Source organism: Salmo salar, chromosome 02, assembly GCF_965601325.2.
Source record: "Salmo salar chromosome 02, fSalSal1, whole genome shotgun sequence".
Taxonomy (NCBI): domain Eukaryota; kingdom Metazoa; phylum Chordata; class Actinopteri; order Salmoniformes; family Salmonidae; genus Salmo; species Salmo salar.
Genome location: NC_138292.1, coordinates 10,087,621 through 10,110,841, shown reverse-complemented (window position 1 = coordinate 10,110,841; position 23,221 = coordinate 10,087,621). Strand labels below are relative to the sequence as shown.

General features: G+C 44.8%; 1 protein-coding gene across 4 annotated transcripts in view; it reads right to left on the bottom strand.

The window, feature by feature from the left end:
- Positions 1–237: 237 nt before the first annotated feature.
- Positions 238–23,221, bottom strand: part of LOC106573925 (beta-chimaerin) — a 41,410-nt gene continuing 18,426 nt past the window's right edge. For 3 of the 4 annotated variants that reach the window (XM_082959634.1, XM_082959632.1, XM_082959636.1), the window contains exons 7-13: positions 15,915–16,454; positions 11,511–11,595; positions 4,582–4,755; positions 3,530–3,607; positions 3,161–3,298; positions 2,872–2,977; positions 238–2,753 (exon numbers count right to left, since the gene is read on the bottom strand). In XM_082959634.1, coding sequence (XP_082815760.1) covers positions 2,582–2,753; positions 2,872–2,977; positions 3,161–3,298; positions 3,530–3,607; positions 4,582–4,755; positions 11,511–11,595; positions 15,915–16,454 — 1,293 coding nt within the window. In that variant the 3' untranslated portion in view covers positions 238–2,581. The remainder of the gene's footprint in view (positions 2,754–2,871; positions 2,978–3,160; positions 3,299–3,529; positions 3,608–4,581; positions 4,756–11,510; positions 11,596–15,914; positions 16,455–23,221) is intronic. The other variant, XM_082959637.1, reaches the window with a different exon arrangement.

The following is a 23,221-nucleotide window of genomic DNA, read 5'->3' as shown; positions in this document are numbered from 1 at the left end:
CACTATATAGAGAATAGGGTGCTATTTGAGACACATTCCATGTGTGTACCCTCAGGTACAGGGCGTCCACCATTGTTGCTCTCTTCAGCACCAGCGCTATTGAGCCATCGTTGTCCTGTTGAAGGTGTGGTAGAGTACGTGTGTGTTGTGATTGCATTGCACCATGACGCAGACATTGCTTTGAGCAATTGAATTGTAGCCTATCCTAAACATACACATAAAAGATTGAGCAAAATGTCATTTTACATCCTTTTAATAAATCAGCATTTGATAAATTACAATCTTAATTGCACCCATCACAAAAATACTTTTAATAAAATGGATTCGTAGAAAGGATTTCAATGATCAATAATGGAAAACAACAGAGAATGTGTAAACTCCGTCGCCATGATGTTGTTGTTTGGAGAAGGTGGTCTCCACAACACCTATAGCTGCTCCAGGCAGTTTTATAGGCTGAACATTTAGACATCATGTTTCCTGACTTTAGTATGTGTCAAATAGTGGCAGAACACTACGAGGTCAAGTCCTTACCAAGACTAGATGTTTGGCAGTCTACTGAACAAAAATATAAACGCAACATGTAAAGAGTTGGTCCCATGTTTCATGAGCTGAAATAAGGTCCCAGAAATGTTCCATGCACACAAAAGATTATTTGTCTAATATGTTGTGCACAAATGTATTTACATCCCTGTGAGTTTTTTCCTTTGCCAGGATAATCCATCCACCAGACAGGTGTGGCATATCAAGAAGCTGATTAAACAGCATGATCATTACACAGGTGTACCTTGTGCTGGGGACAATAACAGTTCACTCTAAAATGTGCAGTTTTGTCACAGCACAATGCCACAGATGTCTCAAGTTTTGAGGGAGTGTGCAATTGTCAAGCTGACTGCAGGAATGTCCACCAGAGAATTGAATGTTCATTTCTCTACCATAAGCCGGCATAATTTTTGAGAATTTGCCAGTATGTCCAACCGGCCTCACAACCACATGTAACCATGCCAGCCCAGGACCTCCACATGCGACCAGCCACCCGGACAGCTGATGAAACTGAGGAGTCTTTCTGTCTGTATTAAAGCCCTTTTGTGGGGAAAAAACTAATTCTGATTGGCTGGGCCTGGCTCCCAAGTGGGTGGGCCTATGTCCTCCCAGGCCTACCCATGGGTGCGCCCCTGCCCATAGGTGTGCCCCTGTCCTATGAAATCCATAGATAAGGGCCTAATTCATTTATTTCGACTGATTTCCTTATTTGCACTGTAACTCAGTAAATTCTGTTGAAATTGTTGTATGCTGTGTTTATATTTTTGTTCAGTGTGTGTAATATATATATATAACCCCATGGTATTCCACTAAAGTATGAATATATATATATTATATTAATTAATTTACCCATTCCATGTGTCAATTTATAAGAATGGGAAGTTTGATTCAAAAGTTTTCTGTAAACATTTAGGCTCAGACACATTTCACCCAAACTATATACTATAACTCAGCCTCTTTTTCTAGTACCAGCAAACAGTTGCAGATGGAACTTCAACAGTGCCACTCAAAATATGTTTCTAAGCATTTCCTTACAAGTTTAACCTGCTCTGTTTACCAATTCCTTTAGGGTTTTGTTGTATTTTGACAATGGAACACATCGCAGATCCTTGATAACCTATCAGCTTCAGGGAAAAAAAAGCACATGATGCTGAAAACGTTTGCATAAAGAAATCTTCACCAAATAAATTGATCAGCACAGTGCTTCATACATAGACCATCCATCCATATCTCACCCTACAGGATCACACAGTTAATGAGTCAATAGAGTCTCTGAGTCATGAGACTCATTAACCAATAAGCACACAACAAACACACTTGAGCAGACAATCACTATACAGACAGACATCAACCAGGAAGAATGTGTTAGTGTGATGATGCTAGATTTATGGAAACATGTTTTTATTGTCACAGACACCGGAAAGGGGCAGTGAAATGTGTTGTTTTACAGGGTCAGCCATGGTAGTACAGTGACCCTGGAGCAAATTAGGGTTAAGTACCTTGCTCAAAGGCACATTGACTGATTTTTAACCTTGTCGGCTCGGGTATTCAAACCAGCGCCCTTCGTTTACTGGCCCAACACTAACCCCTAGGCTACTTGACGCCATGAAAGGTGTGTGGAAATGCTGGAATCAATGGCTTTTTCTAAAATGGCACCCTACTCACTATATAGTGCACACTACTGTTAACCAGAGCCCTATGGGGCCTGTTCAGAAGTAATGACAACAGGGTGCCATTTGGGACATATCCAATACCTTGTTCCTCCTAAGGAGAATATGGCAGAATGTGACAACCTTTGACCTTACACGACATGATGTCTGACTGACGTACCACAGACTCAACTTCAACTGATACAGTCATGCTTATGGAAGCTCAAATCTGACCACAATAGAAACATTTGGGAATTTTGACACTTCATATGATGACAGACATGATGGCTTGAGATTCCTCTGGTATGGAATAAATCAAACATCCTATTCCTGCCCAGCAACAGACAGGGCTCCTGCCCTTCCTGCCCAGCAACAGACAGGGCTCCAGTCCTTCAAAACAAGACGTCTTCATTCTCTATCAGGAGCTGTATGATGAGTTTCTGATGCCTCATGTCGTTCAGAGTGGCCAGGGCGTTCTGTTCAGGCGGCTGCATTAACGTCGGACCAAACACAATCCCCAGGTTCTCAGAATTCATGAAATTGTCCTTTTCACACATGGTGACCCTGTGAGAAAGATGATTATTATATCAGTCAGAAAGGTGAGAAACAACAGATGTATATTTGTAAGACTACATCACTGATTCAACCCCATGAAGATCAGATGCAGTGTGTGTTTCATCACTTCTTGAGATGCATCATCAGGTAGCGTAGGGTCTCGTAGTGGGCTGGCGGGAGCTGCAGCAGCCCCTCGTGGATGGCCTCCAGTCTGGTGTCTGGGTTGGGAATTTCTACCAGGAGGAAGTACTACTGTTAGTTCCATTCACCTGATAAATAACCGTGCCTAAGACCTGAACATTCTCCTTAGCTCCCCAAGCTAGTGCCTAGCCTTTAGCTCAGTACGCCAGCAATCATTGCGCTGGAGACCCAAGGTGCATTGAGCTAATTGTGGGAATAAGTATGGGAGTACATACTTGCAGCTTGTATGAATCTGGAGTACACGTGGAATGTGATGACTGGAATGGGCAGGTCTCTCAGATAGAGCTTCAGAGCTCCAGCGATGATGTTGATGTCGTTGTACACATTGGCACTGATGTCTGCCTTCTCGCCATCTGCAGAGATGACACACCAGACACATTATGTACCAACCAGACTGCAGTATATTCACTACAATTACCACAATGCAACATATATGCCCTTTACACTTCACATAACGACATCCGGCAGTCTGATACGGCTCTCCTGTGCTCATGTGCTTTTCATTTGAACCTATGGACTTTCATGTCTCATAACCTTAAACCAGACCTAAGCCCTGAGGCAAAGGAAATTAAGTTAACACAAACCTCGGTCAAAGGCGAGCCTCACGTCCTCAATGTGTTCTGAGAAGCCAGACACTCTGTAAAGGCCCTCAGATTGCAGACCTGCAAGCAGCAACACAGAGAGTTGGTTATCTCCACTCCCTGTACCCTCTTTCACCCCCATGCAGTCTCTACTAAATAAACTCAACAAGCTCTTTGGATCAACAAAATTATTCAACAAGGGTGGCCTTTATTTCAACCAATGGAGCCTTGAGGCAGATTACAGTACTTTGGGGAAATTACATATTTTGATTAAAATGTTGATTAAGTGTATTATATATATTTTAGAAATAACACATCCAGTTGAAATAACCCTTTTGAGAGTAGTTCAACACAGTTCAAATGGACAATTTTCTTTCACTAAATGTAGCAATCTCCAGGCTGTTCCAGGTGGAGATTGCTACATTTAGTGAAAGAAAATTGTCCATTTGAACTGTGTTGAACTACTCTCAAAAGGGTTATTTCAACTGGATGTGTTATTTCTAAAATAAGAGCCTGGTTCCTCTAGGTTTCTTCCTAGGTTCCTGCCTTTTTAGGGAGTATTTCCTAGCCACTGTGCTTCTACATCTGCATTGCTTGCTGTTTGGGGTTTAAGGCTGGGTTTCTGTACAGCACTTTGTGACATCTGCTGATGTAAAAATGGATTTATAAATACATTTGATTGATTGAATTTGATGCCAATTTAAAAGATTGGTTTACACAGCACTTAGTTTAGGAGTCTCCTTAGCCCTGGTCCAAGAGAGCCAATACATTTTAGTCATTTAGCAAATGCTCTGATCCAGAGCGACTTATTTGTGAGTGCATACATTAAAGTACTGTTCCCCCGTGGGAATGGAACCCACAACCCTGGTGTTGCTAGTGCTAGTGCCATTCTCTACCAACAGAGCCACACAAGACCAAATCACAGACATCCATTTTCACCTTGAAATGTGAATATTCTTTCAGTTTAGCTAACAACATGCAGGGTGCACCTAGCTTAAATGTCACAGAAACATTCTAAACTGAATGAACTGAACGGCTGATAAACGGAACGGTACCTCGTAGCTCTATCTCCTTGATACACATGTCCACCACCATGGGCCGTGTGGTGTTGTGGGCCTTGACCAGGGTAGTGAGGTCACAGCTGAACACCTTCTTAATCCTGCGCAGGTCTGGCTGACAGTCGCTGGGCACCAGCTTGGAACACTGCTTGTGTACGTTCAGCCCACAGTCTGGAAACCACAGGTCAGAGAGGTAGTCAGTCCGTGTTAAAATACACACCCATACAGAAAGGATTTATTCAAATCTTATAATCTGACATGATTATGGTCGACTTCTTCTAAAACAACATGTAACACTAACACATTATAGAAGGGTTAGAGATAACAAGTAGTACATTTATTAACCCCAATCTCAGAGAGAAAGCCCAGCCAGCTACGGTCAGACCAGGCTGCTTCAATATGCCATGGTGGGCCACGTCACAGCGTATCTGTCCACAGGGGCGTGTCTTGTTTTGGCCGTTTGGCAGTGTTGTGGTTTTAGTCACGCAGAGGGTCTTGGACAGCTGGGGGTGAGAGAGCGAAGCACCACCTCTGTGTGCAATCACTGTCCCGGTCTGGCAAACACACACACCGTGACGAAGAGAACAAGCTGCCTCTCTGGGAGATGCCACAGGAATGTAACCTAGGTTGAGGTTTCTCTGCCTGCCTGTAAACATACTGTACTTGGGAGTCTCCCTGACTCAATAAGAACATCCAGCTAAATGATTCATCACTGATAGTGGCGTTTTTACTACCAAGAAATACCCAGCATTACTGCTGGTCCGCTGACTGGGGTTCCTTATTCTCAGACACAGACAGATTAAAAACAGAGAAAAAAACAGAGGGAGACTGTCAGACAGAAACAGATAACGATGGAGAAGGAGATAGACCGACAAAGAGATGGGATAGGGAGGAAGAGGACAAGCTAAGCATGCCAGATAAGAAGGAAGAGAGAGAGCAAACAGAGAGAGAGCGAGAGAGATGGCGATAGGGAGGAAGAGAGAGAGAGAGAGAGAGAACAGAGAGATGAGGACAGTGAGGAAGAGAGACAATGAGGTTAGAAAGCCAGTCATCAGTTGTGTATCTCTGTGTGTTAGAGGACTGCTTCAGATACAACTGGAAGTACTAAAGAAGTCTCTTCTGATTCCCATAGGGCACAGGGCTGTCTGATGACACCAGTGTTTGCCTGGGGCTTATAAGCATGGCTAATAACTGAACAACAAACCATCTGTCTACAGAGAAAAACAGCCACGTTAGTCCTCCTTTCAACACATCCATGTCAGGATTGTGCCCAGGACATAATAGAACCCTTTGTCTATCGCAGAGTTTAGGGACTTTCCAAACCTACTTGTCTACTGGTCAACTAGCCTGAATTGTGCTACAGTCTTGCTAAGTTGTAAATGTCTGTAATGGATTTATATTGTGTGTATGAACCCTATACTTCACTGCACCAGTGAAGTATAGGGTGGCATGTAGCCTAGTGGTTAGAGCGTTGGGCCAGTAACCGAAAGGTAGCTGGAACGAATCCTCGAGCTGACAAGGTAAAAATCTGTCGTTCTGCCCCTGAACAAGGCAGTTAATCCACTGTTCCCTGATAGGCAGTCATTGTAAATAAGAAATTGTTCTAAACTGGCTTGCCTAGTTAAATAAAATAAAAATACAGTCTGATCTGTTATTCAGCCAACAAACATTTCAACAAGTTCACTAGGATACAACATTATTGACAAGTGGAATCATTAGGTGGAGTGTTCATAAATACCCAGGTTGCAAAGGGTGGTTCATTTACTGGAAACTTTCAAGTTATCACAAGACATCTAGGGGCGCTTTTTGGGTATTTCAGATTATCACAGGTATCTGTAATTATCTCTGGCCCTCTGTGTGGCCTTATTACCTGTAAGAATCTATAAAATAAGCAAAACAGAATGACTATGCTGTAAAACATGATCCTAAATATAAACCAGCAACTTAGTGAATACCATTGGTACCATATTAGGGTTTCAGTGTGACATACAGTACCAGTCAAAAGTCTGGACACACCTACTGTACTCATTACAAGGTTTAGATTTGTACTATTTTCTACATTGTAGAATAATAGTGTTGACAAACTATGAAATAATACACATGGAATCATGTAGTAACCAAAAAAAGTTAAATCAAAATATATTTTGTATTTTATTTGAGATTCTTCAAAGTTGCCACCCTTTGCCTTGATAACAGCTTTGAACACTCTTGGCATTCTCTCAACCAGCTTCATGAGGAATGCTTTTTCAACAGTCTTGAAGGAGTTTCCACATGTGCTGAGCACTTCTTTCCTTCACTCTGCGGTCCAACTCATTCCAAACCATTTCAATTGGGTTGAGGTCGGGTGATTGTGGAGGCCAGGTCATCTGATGCAGCACTCCACCACTCTCCTTCTTGGTCAAATAGCCCTTACACAGCCTGGAGGTGTGTTTTGGGTCATTGTCCTGTTGAAAGACAAATGATAGTGGAACTAAGTGGAAACCAGATGGGATGGAGTATCGCTGCAGAATGCTGTGGTAGCCACGCTGGTTAAGTGTGCCTTGAATTCTAAATAAATCACAGTGTCACCAGTAAAACACCCCCACACCATCACACCTCCATGCTTCATGGTGGGAACCACACATGCGGAGAACATCCGTTCACCTACTCTGCATCTCACAAAGACAAAATCTCAAATTTGGACACGTCAGACCAAAGGACAGATTTCCACCGGTCTAATGTCCATTGCTTGTGTTTCTTGGCCCAAACAAGTCTCATCTTCTTATTGGTGTCCTTTAGTAGTGGATTCTTTGCAGCAATTCAACCATGAAGGCCTGATTTACGTAGTCTCCTCTGAACAGTTGATGTTGAGATGTTTGTTACTTTAACTCTGTGAAGCATTTATTTGGGCTGCAATCTGAGGTGCAGTTAACTCTAATGAACTTATCCCTCTGCAGAAGAGGTAACTCTGGGCCTTCCTTTCCTGTGGCAGTCCTCATGAGAGCCAGTTTCATCATAGTGCTTGATGGTTTTTGTGACTGCACTTGAAGAAACTTTCAAAGTTCTTAGAATGTTCCTGATTAAATTAATGATGGACTGTCTTTTCTCTGCTTATTTGAGCTGTTCTTCCCATAATATGGACTTGGTCTTTTACCAAATAGGGCTATCTTCTGTATACCACCCCTACCTTGTCACAACACAGCAGATTGGCTCAAATGCATTAAGAAGGAAAGAAATGCACACCTGTTAATTGAAATGCATTCCAGGTGACTACCTCATGAAGCTGGTTGAAAGAATGCCAAGTGTGTGCAAAGCTGTCATCAAGGCAAAGGGTGGCTACTTTGAAGAATCTCATACCGTCCGATTTGTTTAGCACTTTTTTGGTTACTACATGATTCCATATGTGTTATTTCATAGTTTTGATGTCTTCACTATTATTCTACAGTGTAGAAAATAGTAAAAATAAATAAAACAGGTGCCAAACTGGTGGCAGTTGTGACAAAAGTTAATAGTAAATAGTGTCACAGTTCATTGAAAATGCGATTGTTGATTAGATGCTTTTTGCATTATTATGCTGTTCTCTCTTCAACCATATAGTCTATCTACTAGAAACTCATGGACACTATGGTAACTTACCGGTAGCTTTGCAACCCTAAATATTACATCCTTTTATCTGGCAGGAAGCTCCAAGGCCAGCTACAGTACGTGTCCCTTTTCACTGGATTTAACTTCAGGATTGGAATGATATGAACAGTACTGTGATATTTTCCCAATGTACTGAAGCACTGAAACGGGTTAAAACCACTCATTAAAAAGGATCTCCATTACAAAGCATGACAGCACGGCCAGACAGGATCGTTTTGATCTCGCAGACTGGGACATGTTCCGGGTAGCCTCAGAGTAATATCGACGTATACGCTGAGTCGGTGAGTGAGTTTATAAGAAAGTGTATAGGAGATGTACCTACTGTAACTATTAAAACCTACCCTAACCAGAAACTGTGGATAGATGGCGGCACTCACGCAAAACTGAAAGCGCAAATCACCTCCTTTAACCATGGAAAGAGGACTGGGAATATGGCCAAATACAAAACAGTGTAGTTATTCCCTCCGCAAGGCAATCAAACAAGCAAAATGTCAGTAGAGAGACAAAGTGGAGTCACAATTCAACGGCTCAGACACGAGATATGTGGTAGGGTCTACAGACAATCATGGACTACAAAAGGTAAAACCATAGCCACCTCACGGACACCAACGTCTTGCTTCCGGACAAAATAAAACACCTTTGCCCGCTTTGAGGATAATACAGTGCCACAGACACGGCCTGCTACCAAGGACTGTGGGCTCTCCTTATCCATGGCCGACGTAAGGTATTTAAACATGTTAACCCTCGCAAGGCTGCCAGCCCAGACGGCATCCCTAGCCGCGTCCTCAGAGCATGCGCAGACCAGCTGGCGTGTTAACGGGCATATTCCAACTCTCCCTATCCCAGTCTGCTGTTCCCACATGCTTCAAGATGGCTACCATTGTTCCAGTACCCAAGAAGACAAAGGTAACTGAACTAAATGACTATCGCCCCGTAGCACTCACTTCTGTCATCATGAAGTGCTTTGAGAGACTAGTCAAGGATCATATCACCTCCAACTTAGCTGTCACCCTAGACCCACTTCAATTTGCTTAGCGCTCCAATAGGTCCACAGACGATGCAATCGCCGTCACACTGCCCTATCCCATCTGGACAAGAGGATTACCTACCGGTATGTAAGAATGCTGTTCATTGACTATAGCGCAGCATTCAACACCATAGTACCCTCCAAGCTCAGCATTAAGCTCGAGGCCCTGGGTCTCAATCCCGCCCTGTGCAATTCGGTCCTGGACTTCCTGATGGGCCGCCCCCCAGGTGGTGAAGGTAGGAAATAACATCTCCACTTCGCTGATCCCAATAGGGCCCCACAAGGGTGTGTGCTCAGCCCCCTCCTGTACTCCCTGTTCACCCACGACTGCGTGGCCATGCACGCCTCCAACTCAATCATCAAGTTTGCAGACCACACAACAGTAGTAGGCTTGATCACCAACGACGACGAGACGGCCTACAGGGAGGAGATGAGGGCCCTCGGTGTGTGGTGTCAGGAAAACAACCTCTCACTCAATGTCAACAAAACAAAGAAGATGGTGGACTTCAGGAAACAGCAGAGGTAGCACCCCCCTATCCACATCAATGGGACAGCAGTGGAGAAGGTAGAAAGTCACGTTCCTCGGTGTACACATCACGGACAAACTGAAATGGTCCATCCACACAGACAGTGTGGTGAAGAAGGTGCAACAGCGCCTCTTCAACCTCAAGAGGCTGAAGAAATGTGGCTTGTCACCTAAAACCCACAAACTTTCACAGATGCACAATCGAGAGCATCCTGTCGGGCTGTATCACCGCCTGGTACAGCAACTGCACCGCCCTCAACCACAAGGCTCTCCAGAGGGTAGTGCGGTCTGCACAACGCATCACCGGGGGCAAACTACCTGCCCTCCAGGACACCTACAGCACCTGATGTCACAGGAAGGCCAAAAAGATCATCAAGGACAACAACCACCCGAGTCACTGCCTGTTCACACCGCTACCATCCAGAAGGCGAGGTCAGTACAGGTGCATCAAAGCTGAGACCGAGAGACTGAAAAACAGCTTCTATCTCAAGGCCATCAGACTGTTAAAAACAGCCACTAACACAGAGGCTGCTGCCTACATAGACTCAAGCATTGGCCACTTTAATAAATGGATCACTAGTCACTTTAAGAATGCCACTTTAATGTTTACATATCTTGCATTCCTCGTTAACTTCACTCATATACTGTATTTCATACATTCTATTGCATCTTGCCTATGCCACTCTGTCATTGCTCATCCATGTATGTATATATTCTTATTCCATTCCTTTACTTAGATTTGTGTATATTAGGTAGTTGTGGAATTGTTAGATTACATGTTAGATATTGCTGCACTGTCAGAACTAGAAGCAAGCATTTCGCTACACTCCATCTGCTAACCATGTGTATGTGACCAACACAATTTGATTTGACAGCACAGCCAGCCTTGTTGCAGTTTTGTCCTTACTTGACTGGGTGTGTCCCGTTGATGCACCTTCTAAGCTCTCTGTGAGCGTCTGTCTTGTTTATAAATAGTTGACAGCCATAGTCACAGGGGGAACTGGTTTGTCCCAGGTGTCACTGAGGAATGCTAAATTACTACATTTCACAGGCCTCATCCAACCATTGATTTACATGGAACAAACCACATTTCCTGGACTCTACATTCCATGACATGATCCAAGCTTGGACGTAATATTGTAATACCCTTTTTATTGTCATAGCATTTAAAAATAAATACATTATTAGGCATTCCAAGTTTCATATCTCATGTGTTACAATTAGTCACATGACATTAAACCCAACTGGATAGAGACATTCGATCAGTTGTCCAATTTGATTGATATTTGATCAAACGGGAATTCCTGAAATAAATCAAAACTTGGAAGTCATATTGTTTATTTGTGGTAAACACTGGGGATAAAATGAGACAAAGCCTGGTTACATGGATGATTTATTGAACATGTTGACTTAACATCCCTCTGGGCAGAAATGGATTAACAGGACTCCAAGGGTCTGATCAGGGATGTTAACAGGACTCCAAGGGTCTGATCAGGGATGTTAACAGGACTCCAAGGGTCTGATCAGGGATTGGAGTCATTTTCTTTAGGCTTTCATCCCAAATTGCATCCTATTCCCTGTAAAGTGCACAACTTTAGATCAGAACCCTAAGAGCCCTACACACATGGACTACATAGGGAATAAGGTGATATTTGGGACAGTGCTCTAATGTGATGAAGTACCCATGAAAGGTCAGTGATGGTAGCTAGGTCAGCAGTGTTGGGATGTCTGAATGGAAGAGGAGGTTACCTGAGCAGTGGACCCCTTGGGCTATGAGGCCCCACATGAAGTTGGCACAATACTCGCACCAGTGAGGCCCTCGGAAAGTATGAACCTATGGAAGGGTGAGACAACACAGCAATAGATTAGAGTCTGGAAGACACACACGCCACACCTTCTCGCTCTCACTAAACAAACATAACTATCACACACATATATACGCAAACAGACAAACACACAAGATCTGTGAATTCTTTCATTCATTGTATTTCTGGAGGCGAGTAGGACCCAGGGCAGGTCAGACGGTTACTGGAGGCGAGTAGGACCCAGGGCAGGTCAGACGGTTACTGGAGGCGAGTAGGACCCAGGGCAGGTCAGACGGTTACTGGAGGCGAGTAGGACCCAGGGCAGGTCAGACGGTTACTGGAGGCGAGTAGGACCCAGGGCAGGTCAGACGGTTACTGGAGGCGAGTAGGACCCAGGGCAGGTCAGACGGTTACTGGAGGCGAGTAGGACCCAGGGCAGGTCAGACGGTTACTGGAGGCGAGTAGGACCCAGGGCAGGTCAGACGGTTACTGGAGGCGAGTAGGACCCAGGGCAGGTCAGACGGTTACTGGAGGCGAGTAGGACCCAGGGCAGGTCAGAAGGTTACTGGAGGCGAGTAGGACCCAGGTCAGGTCAGATGGTTACTGTAGGTGGGTAGGACCCAGGTCAGGTCAGATGGTTACTGTAGGTGGGTAGGACCCAGGTCAGGTCAGATGGTTACTGTAGGTGAGCAGTAACATACTATGGAGAATTTGGGACTATACGGTTCTATCTGCGTTTCTGGCAACATTTCGTTATTGACATAGTCTTCTTCTGTTCAATGTTCTCACGCTATATAGTACTCAAAATAACATCAGGAATTGGGGGTAAGTGAAAAAAATTGGACACCATTATTACAGTGAAGCGAAGGGCTGACAGAGATTCACACACAATGAAATCATGTTGTCGTCCAAACTACACATTCTGTATTCGTTCATCAGCTCTTTTGTTTCTTAGATCGAAATGGAAGTTCTGCAATGGTTTCTCATAGGGGAGAGAATATTAGCGTCCTGTCCAGGGGGTGTACATGCACATCAAGCTGCCTCACACTACAGCAACAGACTCCGGTCCTATGGGCTGCTCCGGCTCGGACGTGGCTCACGGTCCTATGGGCTGCTCCGGCTCGGACGTGGCTCACGGTCCTATGGGCTGCTCCGGCTAGGACGTGGCTCACGGTCCTATGGGCTGCTCCGGCTTGGGAAGAAAATATTACACTATGGCAAAATAGAGGGACACTTGTTTACCTGGATGTGCCACAGCTCTTCACACTGTGCTTAGTAATGACAGAGGAATGTCTCTTCAGTAAGGCAGAGAATACTGGGCTGCGTCCCAAACGGCACCCTATATAGTGCATTACTTTGCCCTGGTGAAACTAGCCCTCTATCTAGGGAATAGGGTGCCATTTGGAACTCAGACCTGGTCTCTGGTCCCAGTCTACAGTGAAAGGGAGGGAGGGACCCCAAGCCCAGTCTACAGTGAAAGGGAGGGAGGGACCCCAAGCCCAGTCTACAGTGAAAGGGAGGGAGGGACCCCAAGCCCAGTCTACAGTGAAAGGGAGGGAGGGACCCCAAGCCCAGTCTACAGTGAAAGGGAGGGAGGGACCCCAAGCCCAGTCTACAGTGAAAGGGAGGGAGGGACCCCAAGCCCAGTCTACAGTGAAAGGGAGGGAGGGACCCCAAGCCCAGTCTACAGTGGAAGGGAGGGAGGGACCCCAAGCCCAATGAGTGACTGTGTATACAAGTCAGATTAAAAGGATTTACAAAGTATCTGGCATCTGTTCCTGCCCGGGCTGCTGGATACATGTTCTCACACACACACACACACACACACACACACACACACACACACACACAATTTCACTAAAGAGTTATTAGTATACGTTAGATTGATAGAACAGTACAGATAAGGGCTCTTGACAGGTGCTGAGCAGGCAGGTGGTTTGTTGTTCCATTCTCAAATGGGACCAGACACTAGGCTGGAGAGCTAGCGGTTAGGAGACCATTCTACCCTGCAGGCTCACTGAAACCTGAGATACAATGGCAGGAATGTATTCAGGTGCCCATGAAGAGAGATCTCCTTCTCTTGCTCTCAATTCAATTTAAGGGCTTTATTGGCATGGGAAACATATGTTAACATTGTCAAAGCAAGTGAACCAAATAATAAACAAAAATAATTTTTTGGTCTAACAGTAAACATTCACAAAAGTTCCAAAATAATAAAAATACATTACAAATGTCATATTATGTGCAAAAATGTCAAGTACAAAAGGGAAAATAAATAAACAGAAATATGGGTTATATTTACAATGGTGTTTGTTCTTCACTGGTTGTCCTTTTATTGTGGCAACAGGTCACAAATATTGCTGCTGTGATTGCACACTGGTATTTCACTCAATAGATATGGGAGTTGATCAAAATTGGGTTTGTTTTCAAGTTCTTTGTGAGTTTGTGTAATCTGAGGGAAATGTGTGTCTCTAATATGGTCATAAATTTGGCAGGATGTTAAGTGCAGCTCAGTTTCCACCTCATTTTGTGGGCAGTGTGCACATAGCCAGTCTTCTCTTGAGAGCCAGGTCTGCCTTTCTCAATAGCAAGGCTATGCTCACTGAGTCTGTACATAGTCAAAGATTTCCTACATTTTGAATCAGTCACTGTGGTCAGGTATTCTGCCATTGTGTACTCTCTGTTTAGGGCCAAGTAGCATTCTAGTTTGCTCTCTTGTTTTTGTTAATTCTTAATGGGTCAAAAAAGTATATTTTGGTTTTCTTATGATTTGGTTGGGTCTAAATTGCTTCTTATCGACTGTTTGGGAATCACTTCCTTCTAGGTGGTTGTAGAATTTAAATGGTTATTTTCTGGATTTTGATAATTCGCAGATATCGGCCTAATTCTGCTCTGCATGCATTATTTGGTGTTTGACATTGTACACAGAGAACATTTTGATGTTTGTCCCATTTTGTGAATTCTTGGATGGTGAGCAGACCACAGACCTCACAACCATAAAGGGCAATGGGTTCTATAACTATTTTTAGCCAGATCCTAATTGGTATGTCAAATTTTATGTTCCTTTTGGTGGCATAGAAGGCCCTTCTTGCCTTGTCTCTCAGATCCTTCACAGCTTTGTGGAAGTTACATGTGGCACTATGTATAGTTTGTGTGCTCTAGGGAAACGGTGTCTACATGGAATTTGTGGTCCTGGCAACCGGACCTTTATTGGAACACCCTTATTTATTTATTTTTACCCCTTTTTTCTCCCCAATTTCGTGGTATCCAAATTGGTAGTAGTTACAGTCTCGTCCCGTCACTGCAACTCCCGTACGGACTCGGGAGAGGCGAAGGTCGAGAGCCATGCGTCCTCCAAAACACAACCCAACCAAGCCGCACTGCTTCTTGACACAATGCCCATCCAACCCGGAATCCAGCCACACCAATGTGTCGGGGGAAACACTGCACCTGGCGACCGTGTCTGCGTGCACTGCGCCCGGCCCGCCACAGGAGTCGCTAGTGCGCGATGAGACTTCCTTTTTCCGTAGGGTATTTCTGTATCGTTTTAGTGATTCACCATAGTGAAGGAGTAGGCTGAGGTTCTGGTTGGATAGGTTTCTCAATTTCTTTTAGGTTTTTGCATTTTTCATTGTTGTTAATTTTCTCTGGTTTTCTGTTTGAAATGTTTCGATTTGATAGGGAAGCTGAGAGGTCAAAAATACTGGTTAGGTTTATTGCCAAGTATGTGTTGGTCACACACACCAAAATCATTTGTTGTATTCAATATTTATTTCAATATATCAACTGTATTTCTGTTTTTGAAAATCAAGATGAAACACAAAGAGGTTAAAGTGCTCGAAAATCTCAGACAATCAATGTTCACAGCCGTTAATGGGTTAAAACATACGCCATATCGATTAAGCACAATCAATAGATTTAAACATATAGCTGACAGCTGCACGTGCCCACAAGACAGCTTTCATCATGAAAGCACATGAATGACATCAGTCTCCGTGTTATAATGGTAGCTAACAGTAGCCAGTCTAGTGACAGGTAGGCAGCTCACTAGGCAGATAAAAAGAGTCATTGAAATCGGTTACTTTGTCACTTTGAGGAACGTCGCTTTTAAGTTTCAGATCAACCTGACAGAACTTAATCTCCCAGACCCTGCATGGACAAGCAGAGCTGCCTGTAGGAATGGAATCATTTCCTGAGGTAAGAGAGCTTCGAACAGAGCTTTGAACAGAGAATCTACAGAGAAGCAGACCTCCTACAAAGGTCCTAAAGCAGTCGACTCTCACCCCCTCCCTCCCAGTACCTCACCACATCCTCCTTTAAAAAGGTTCAATCAAACAAACCGTCTCACCTTGAAGTTGTGGATCTTGTCGTAGGAGCTCTGCTTCTCGGAGGGGCAGTCTTTCAAGGTGCTGTGCCGTACCAGAGGAGAAGTGGTGATCTGTGGACAGGAAGCCAACAGTTTTAGAGGCTTCCAGAGTAACGTTCCCCTGCTCCCCAACTTGACCCTCAGGGCTAAGGCCAGTAGCTCCTGCCTCTTCCGCTCCCCTCTCTTTGTCTTGTGGACCGTTACATCTCCTGGCCCTATCCCTCCTCCCGGAACCCGGCTCCCTTCCTCCACTTCCATGGCCGCTGCCGTGTGTCTGACTGTGTCTCCCTGTCCTGGTCCGGGCTCCCACAGACCCTCTGTCTCCTCTGGTGAGCCGTGTGGTGTGTGCTGGAGGACGTAGCGCCCAGTGCTGGGTAACAGACGCCGGCGGCAGCCGCCCAACGAGGAGGACACGGCCACTGTGCTCCACTCCCCTCCTCCCTCTGTTCCTCTTCCTGCTGGGACCCAGGAGGGTACAGACTGACAGTCAGGATGGGGGCGGCTCTGCATCTGATCTGAGCTCTAGTTCCAGGGGAAAGAAGCAGAGAACAGCCAGCAGCAGTGGGTGGCCCCAGGGCAGGAGTGTGCCTCACACAATGGCTCTCATTCACACACACACCCAATAGGAGAGAGAGAAGTCTAGGGGGAGGGTCCCTTGGTTGGTGGGGAGGGGCTAGGTGGGTGTGTGGAGTTAGAGTCAGTGTGTGTGGGGTGAGGGGGAGCTGTCAGTACAGCTCTTCACGACTAAGCAGCAATCTAAAGCAGGATCAATGGCTGCAGTCAAACTCTCTAAAAGACACAGAGAACCATGTCACACTACCTATTAGCACGTTGCCTCCAGGACATACACACACTCAACTGGAGATAATACTGAACTGCCCACGGTAACAAGCCCCCCCACCAACAACAGTTACATAACCAAGTCCCCTCCACACAACAGGAGTCATGGCACTATCCTTCTGGCCAAGAAGAGCCACGACATGCTCCTAGATTCTTTCCAGTCCAGCAGAAACAGATTAGTCAACTACATCTCGAACTTCATGCCTCACAATCCACTGGTGGTCTTCCTCTCCCTGCCTAGACTGCAGCCAGACTACAAACAGACACTGACTCCAGCCTGCTCCCACCAATCACTCTGCTCTGCTCTTAAATCCCCAGCAGAACAGCACCCGACCATGGTCATCCACTGGGATTGGCAGGGATTATGGCCGTAATCCCCACTCAAGGTGTAATCCCACGGTGGCCAAATCCCTGTCAGATCCCAGGCAGAACTCATGGTGGCCATGTCCTGACTCAATGGGGAGGCTGTTGCCGAATCTACAGCACATTTTGAGCGACTCTCCTCCTAAACATCCACTCCTTCTAAAACACCAGGAGGGCCTCATCAGCTCCTCTTGGTTAACAATACAATCAAATGGGAAGTAGACAACTCAAACTAGTGGACATTCAGGGTTGCTGAAATGAAATGTTGAAATTAGGGACAGCAATGCAGTTCATCTGTGAAGATAAAGAATGAGGGAATGTCAGAATTAAACGAGATCAGAGGATTTTGTAGCTGTGATGGAATGATGAAGAGCTGGAAGGGTAGAATAGTTGAGCAAGGGAATGATCCTAGGGAGAGAGAAATATATGCTTGAAGCTCACTTAGCTCAGAGACAAAAGCACTTCAGTTGAAATGAGAGGATGGGCAGCTTTAAAAAGGTTGCAATAGACATAGAAGCTGTTTTCAAAATATGGCTTTGGGCCTCCTGTACACCGCCCAAACTTCAGTAACGTAGACAGAGGACCATGTTCTGTAGCTACAGAAGTAATGTCTTCGGATTTCTACCAGCATGTCAACTGTGCAACTAGATGAGACAAAATATTTACTCCACACACACAAACGCATACAAAGCTCTCCCTAACCATAACCCTATCCTCATGATTCCTGCTTACAAGCAAAAACTCAAAAACAGAAAGTACCAATGACGTGCTCAATAAGGAAGTGGTCCGATGAAGTGGTTGTTAAAACCTGATATGGATAGGGGGCAGTATTTTCACGGCCGGATGAAAAACGTACCCGATTTAAACTGGTTAATACTCTTGCCCAGAATATTATTCTACTAATAATATGCATATTATTAGTAGATTTGGATAGAAAACTCTAAAGTTTCTAAAAAACTGTTTGAACGGTGTCTGAGTATAACAGAACTCATATGGCAGGCAAAAACCTGAGAAAAAGTAAACCAGGAAGTGTAGGATCTGAGAAATGTAGTTCTTTCTAGTCCCTTTCGAAACTACAGTATCTGTGCTGTTACGTTGCACTTTCTAAGGCTTCCATTGGCTGTCTAAAGCCTTCAGAAAGTGGATTGAGCCTTCTGTCTCTGGGCAGAGTATAGGAGCTCAGTTACTGAGTGGTCTGCCTGAGGACAAAGGGATTGGATATGCGCGTTCCCGCGAGCTCGCCGTTTTTTTCTTTTTCTCCTTGAATGAATATACTGTTGTCCGGTTGGAATATTATCGCAAATTTATGTTAAAAATAACAAAAATTGATTTTAAGCAGCGTTTGACATGCTTCTAAGTACGGTAATGGAACATTTAGACTTTTTGTATCTCGAATTGCGCTCGCGCGTTACCCTTTGGATAGTGACCTGACCGCACGGACAAAACGGAGGTATTTGGACATAAATATGGATTATTTCGAACAAAAACAACATTTCTTGTGGAAGTAGCAGTCCTGGGAGTGCATTCTGACGAAGATCAGTAAAGGTAATACAATATTTCTAATACTAATTCTGAGTTTAGGTTGCCCCAAACTTGGCGGGTGTCTGATGGCGAGCTATGTACTCAGAATATTGAAAAATGTGCTTTCTCCGTAAAGCCATTTTAAAATCTGACACAGCGGTTGCATAAAGGAGTTCTGTATCTATAATTCTTAAAATAATTATGTATTTTGTCAACGTTTATGATGAGTATTTTTGTAAATTCACCGGAAGTTTTTGGTGGGAATAAATTTTCTGAACATCACGCGCCAATGTAAAAAGCTGTTTTTGGATATAAATATTAACTTGATTGAACAAAACATACATGTATTGTATAACATAATGTCCTAGGAGTGTCATCTGATGAAGATCAAAGGTTAGTGCTTCATTTAGCTGTGTTTTGGGTTTTATTGACATATGCTTGCTGGGAAAATGGCTGTGTGGTTATTTTGGTCTCTGTATCGGACAATGTGGTTGGATTAAGGAGAAGTGTATCTTTAAAATGGTGTAAAATAGTCGTATGTTTGAAAAATTGAAATTATTGGATTTGAGGTTTTATATTTCGCGCCACGCTGTTCCATTGGATATTGGCTAGGCGTTCCGCTAGCGGAACGTCTGTCCTCAACAGGTTTTAAGCTACAGGACTGTTTCACTTGCATAGAGTGGAATGTGTTATGGAATTCATCAGTCACCGGCTTCATTAATAAGTGTATCAACGACGTTGTTCCCACAGTGCCCGTACGTACATATCCCAACCAGAAGTGATGGATTACAGGTAACATCCACACTGAAAAGGCTAGGGCTGCCGCTTTCAAGGAGCGGGACACTAATCAGGACACATAAGAAATCCTGCTACAACCTCTGACGAGCCATCAAACAGGCAAAGCGTCAATGCACAACTTAGCTAGAATCATACTATGCCGGCTCTGACGCTTTTTGGACGTGGCAGGGCTTGCAAACTATCACAGATTACAAAGGGAAACGCAGCCGCGAGCTGCTCAGTGACACGAGCCTACCAGATAAGCTAAATGCCTTCTATACTCGCTTTGAGGCAAGCAACACTGAACCATGCATGAGAGCACCAGCTGTTCCGGATGACTGCGGGTTCACGCTCTCCGTAGCCAGTGTGAGTAAGAGCTTTAAACAAGTTAACATTCACAAGGCCGGATTACCAGGATACATACGGATTACCAGAACACTTACTCAGAGCATGCGCTGACCAGCTGGCAAGTGTTTTCACTGACATTTTCAACCTCTCCCTGACCCAGTCTGTAATGCCTACATGTTTCAAGCAGACCACCATAGTCCCAGTGCCCAAGAATGCCAAGGTAACCTGTCTAACTGACTATCACCCCGTAGCACTCACACCTGCAGCCATGAAATGCTCATATCACACTATCATCCCAGACACCCTGGATCCTCTCCAATTCAAACCTCCCTAACAACTCTACATTGCCCTCTCCTACCTGGACAAGAGGAACACCTTAGTGCCCTCCAAGCTCATCACTAAGCTATGAACCCTGGGACTGAACACCTCCCACTGCAACTGGATCCTGGACTTCCTGACGGGCCGCCCCCAGGTGGTGAGGGTAGGCAACAGCACATCCACCAAACTGACCCTCAACACGGGGACCCCTCAGAGCTGCGTACTTATTCCCCTCCTGTACTCCCTGTGGCAGCGCACGACTACAACACCATCATTAAGTTTGCTGACGATACCACTGTGGTAGGCCTGATCCTGATGACACAGCCTATAAAGAGGAGGTCAGAGAGACCTGGCAGTGTGGTACCAGGAAAACAGCCTCTCCCTCAACGTCAGCAAGACAAAGGAGCTGATGATGGACACAGGAAACGAAGGGCCGAGCATGCCCCCATTCACATCAATGGGGCTGTAGTGGAGCGGGTCGAGAGCATCAAGTTCCTCTGTGTCCACATCACTAAAGATCTATCATGGTCCACACACACCAACACAGTCGTGAAGAGGGCACGACAATGCCTCTTCACTCTCAGGAGGTTGAAAAGATTTGGCATGGGGCCTCAGAACCTCAAAAAGGTCTACAGCTGCAACATTGAGAGCATGACTGGTTGAGTCACTGCTTGGTATGGGAACTGCTTGGCATCCGACCGCCAGGCACTACAGTTAATCAGTGATGCCAAAATCCCTGCCATCCAGGACCTCTATACCAAGCGGTGTCAGAGGAAGGCCATAACAATTATCAGCCGCTCAAGTCATAGACTGTTCACTCTGCTACCGCATGGCAAGCAGTGCCACTGCACCAAGTCTGGAACCAACAGCACCCTGAACAGCTTCTACCCCCAAGCCATAAGACTATTAAATAGTTTGTCTGGTTAGCCATTTGGCTATCTGCATTGACCGTTTTTCCACTCATTTTGACTCCTCACATACTGTACGCTGCTGCTACTGTCTATTATCTAGCCTGTTGCCTAGTCACTTTAGTCCTAGTTATATGTACATAGCCCGTCCAGCATCACTACTCTGGACGGTTCTGACTTAGAATATGTGGACAACTACAAATACCTAGGTGTCTGGTACCAGTACTGAGTCGATGTGCAGGGGTACAAGCAAAATTTTTTTAATGTATTTTTATTATTTCACCTTTATTTAACCAGGTAGGCTAGTTGAGAACAAGTTCTCATTTGCAACTGTGACCTGGCCAAGATAAAGCAAAGCAGTTCGACACATACAACACAGAGTTACACATGGAATAAACAAACATAGTCAATAATACAGTAGAAAAATCTATAAACAGCATGTGCAAATGAGGTAGGATAAGGGAGTTAAGGCAATAAATAGGCCATGGTGGCGAAGTAATTACAATATAGCAATTAAACACTGGAATGGTTGATGTGCAGAAGATGAATGTGCAAGTAGAGATACTGTGGTGCAAAGGAGCAAGATAAATAAATACAGTATGGGGATGAGGTAGTTGGATGGGCTATGTACAGGTGCAGTGATCTGTGAGCTGCTCTGACAGCTGGTGCTTAAAGCTAGTGAGGGAGATGTGTCTCCAGCCTCAGTGTTTTTTGCAATTTGTTCCAGTCATTGGCAGCAGAGAACTGGAAGGAAAGGTGGCCAAAGGAAGAATTGGCTTTGGGGGTGACCAGTGAGATATATCTGCTGGAGCGCATGCTACGGGTGGGTGCTGCTATGGTGACCAGTGAGCTGAGATAAGGCGGTGCTTTACCTAGTAGAGACTTGTAGACAACCTGGAGCCAGTGGGTTTGGTGACGAGTATGAAGAGAGGGCCTGCCAACGAGAGCGTACAGGTCGCAGTGGTGGGTAGTATATGGGGCTTTGGTGACAAAACGGATGGCACTGGTACTTTGGCAGCATGAGTGTTGGATGCTTTGTTGCGAAATAGAAAGCTGATTCTAGATTTCATTTTGGATTGGAGATGCTTAATGTGAGTCTGGGAGGAGAGTTTAGTCTAACCTTGTGTGTATATAGCTAAGTTATCGTTACACATTGTGTATTTATTATTACTTTTCTATTATTTATCTTTTATTTCTCTGCATTTTTGGGAAGAGTCCGGAAGTATTTCACTGTTTGTCTACACCTGTTGTTTACATAGCATGTATCTAATACATTTGATTTGAATTAAAATGGCTGAACGGGTAACAGTCAGGACAGGAGAAGCTGTTTGTCACCGAGGTAGACATCCTATCAAAGACCAGGAGGAGGATCTAAACTAGATGGAGCAGAAAGAAGAGTAAGGGATCTGGAGGAAGAGAGAGGCGGATGAAAAAAATCTATGACAGAAAAAGGAAGGGGTGAAGAAGAAGAGGAGGGAGGGGGGGGAAGAAGAGGAGGGAGGGGGGGGAAGAAGAGGAGGGAGGGGGGGGAAGAAGAGGAGGGAGGGGGGGGGAAGAAGGAAGAGGAGGGAGGGGGTGGGAAGAAGAGGAGGGAGGGGGTGGGAAGAAGAGGAGGGAGGGGGTATACAGGACGTATTGAGAGAGACCGGGTGTGTGACGGTTATGGTCTTTCTCCCTAGAGGCAGATGGCTTCTTGTCTCAGAGAAGAGTTTGGAATAAAATACATTTAAAAAAAGGCCCTGGTTTCTTTTCAGCAGCCAGGCTCTGTTATTCACTGTGTGGGTGCAGCTGAGCAGACAGTGGGGAGAACAGAGGATCATGGGAAAATAGAACATAACACTAGTGTCTTTCTTTCTGTAAGGTCAGATAATGTAAGAACAACCATCCAAACAAAAACACACCACACACACACACACAACATCTCATACAATTTCATCCAAACAGAAACATAGACGTGAATGGGGATGTAGTCAGTGATAAAATCTGTTTTACTATTCAGAAAGTGTAGCGAAAGGAAAATGTACAGCGCCAATTAAAAACAGGCCTGCCTGTGTCTGGAAGTATGACAGATCAACATTGAAAGCCTTCTGCCTTTTACAAAGTATGTAGCTACTGTATAAAATCTTTATAGTGGTAGCTCAATTATTTCCCAATGCCATCTTTATAGATCATGTTGTTTCCAACAGACTAACGGGTAGCTCAAGGACAAGGTCA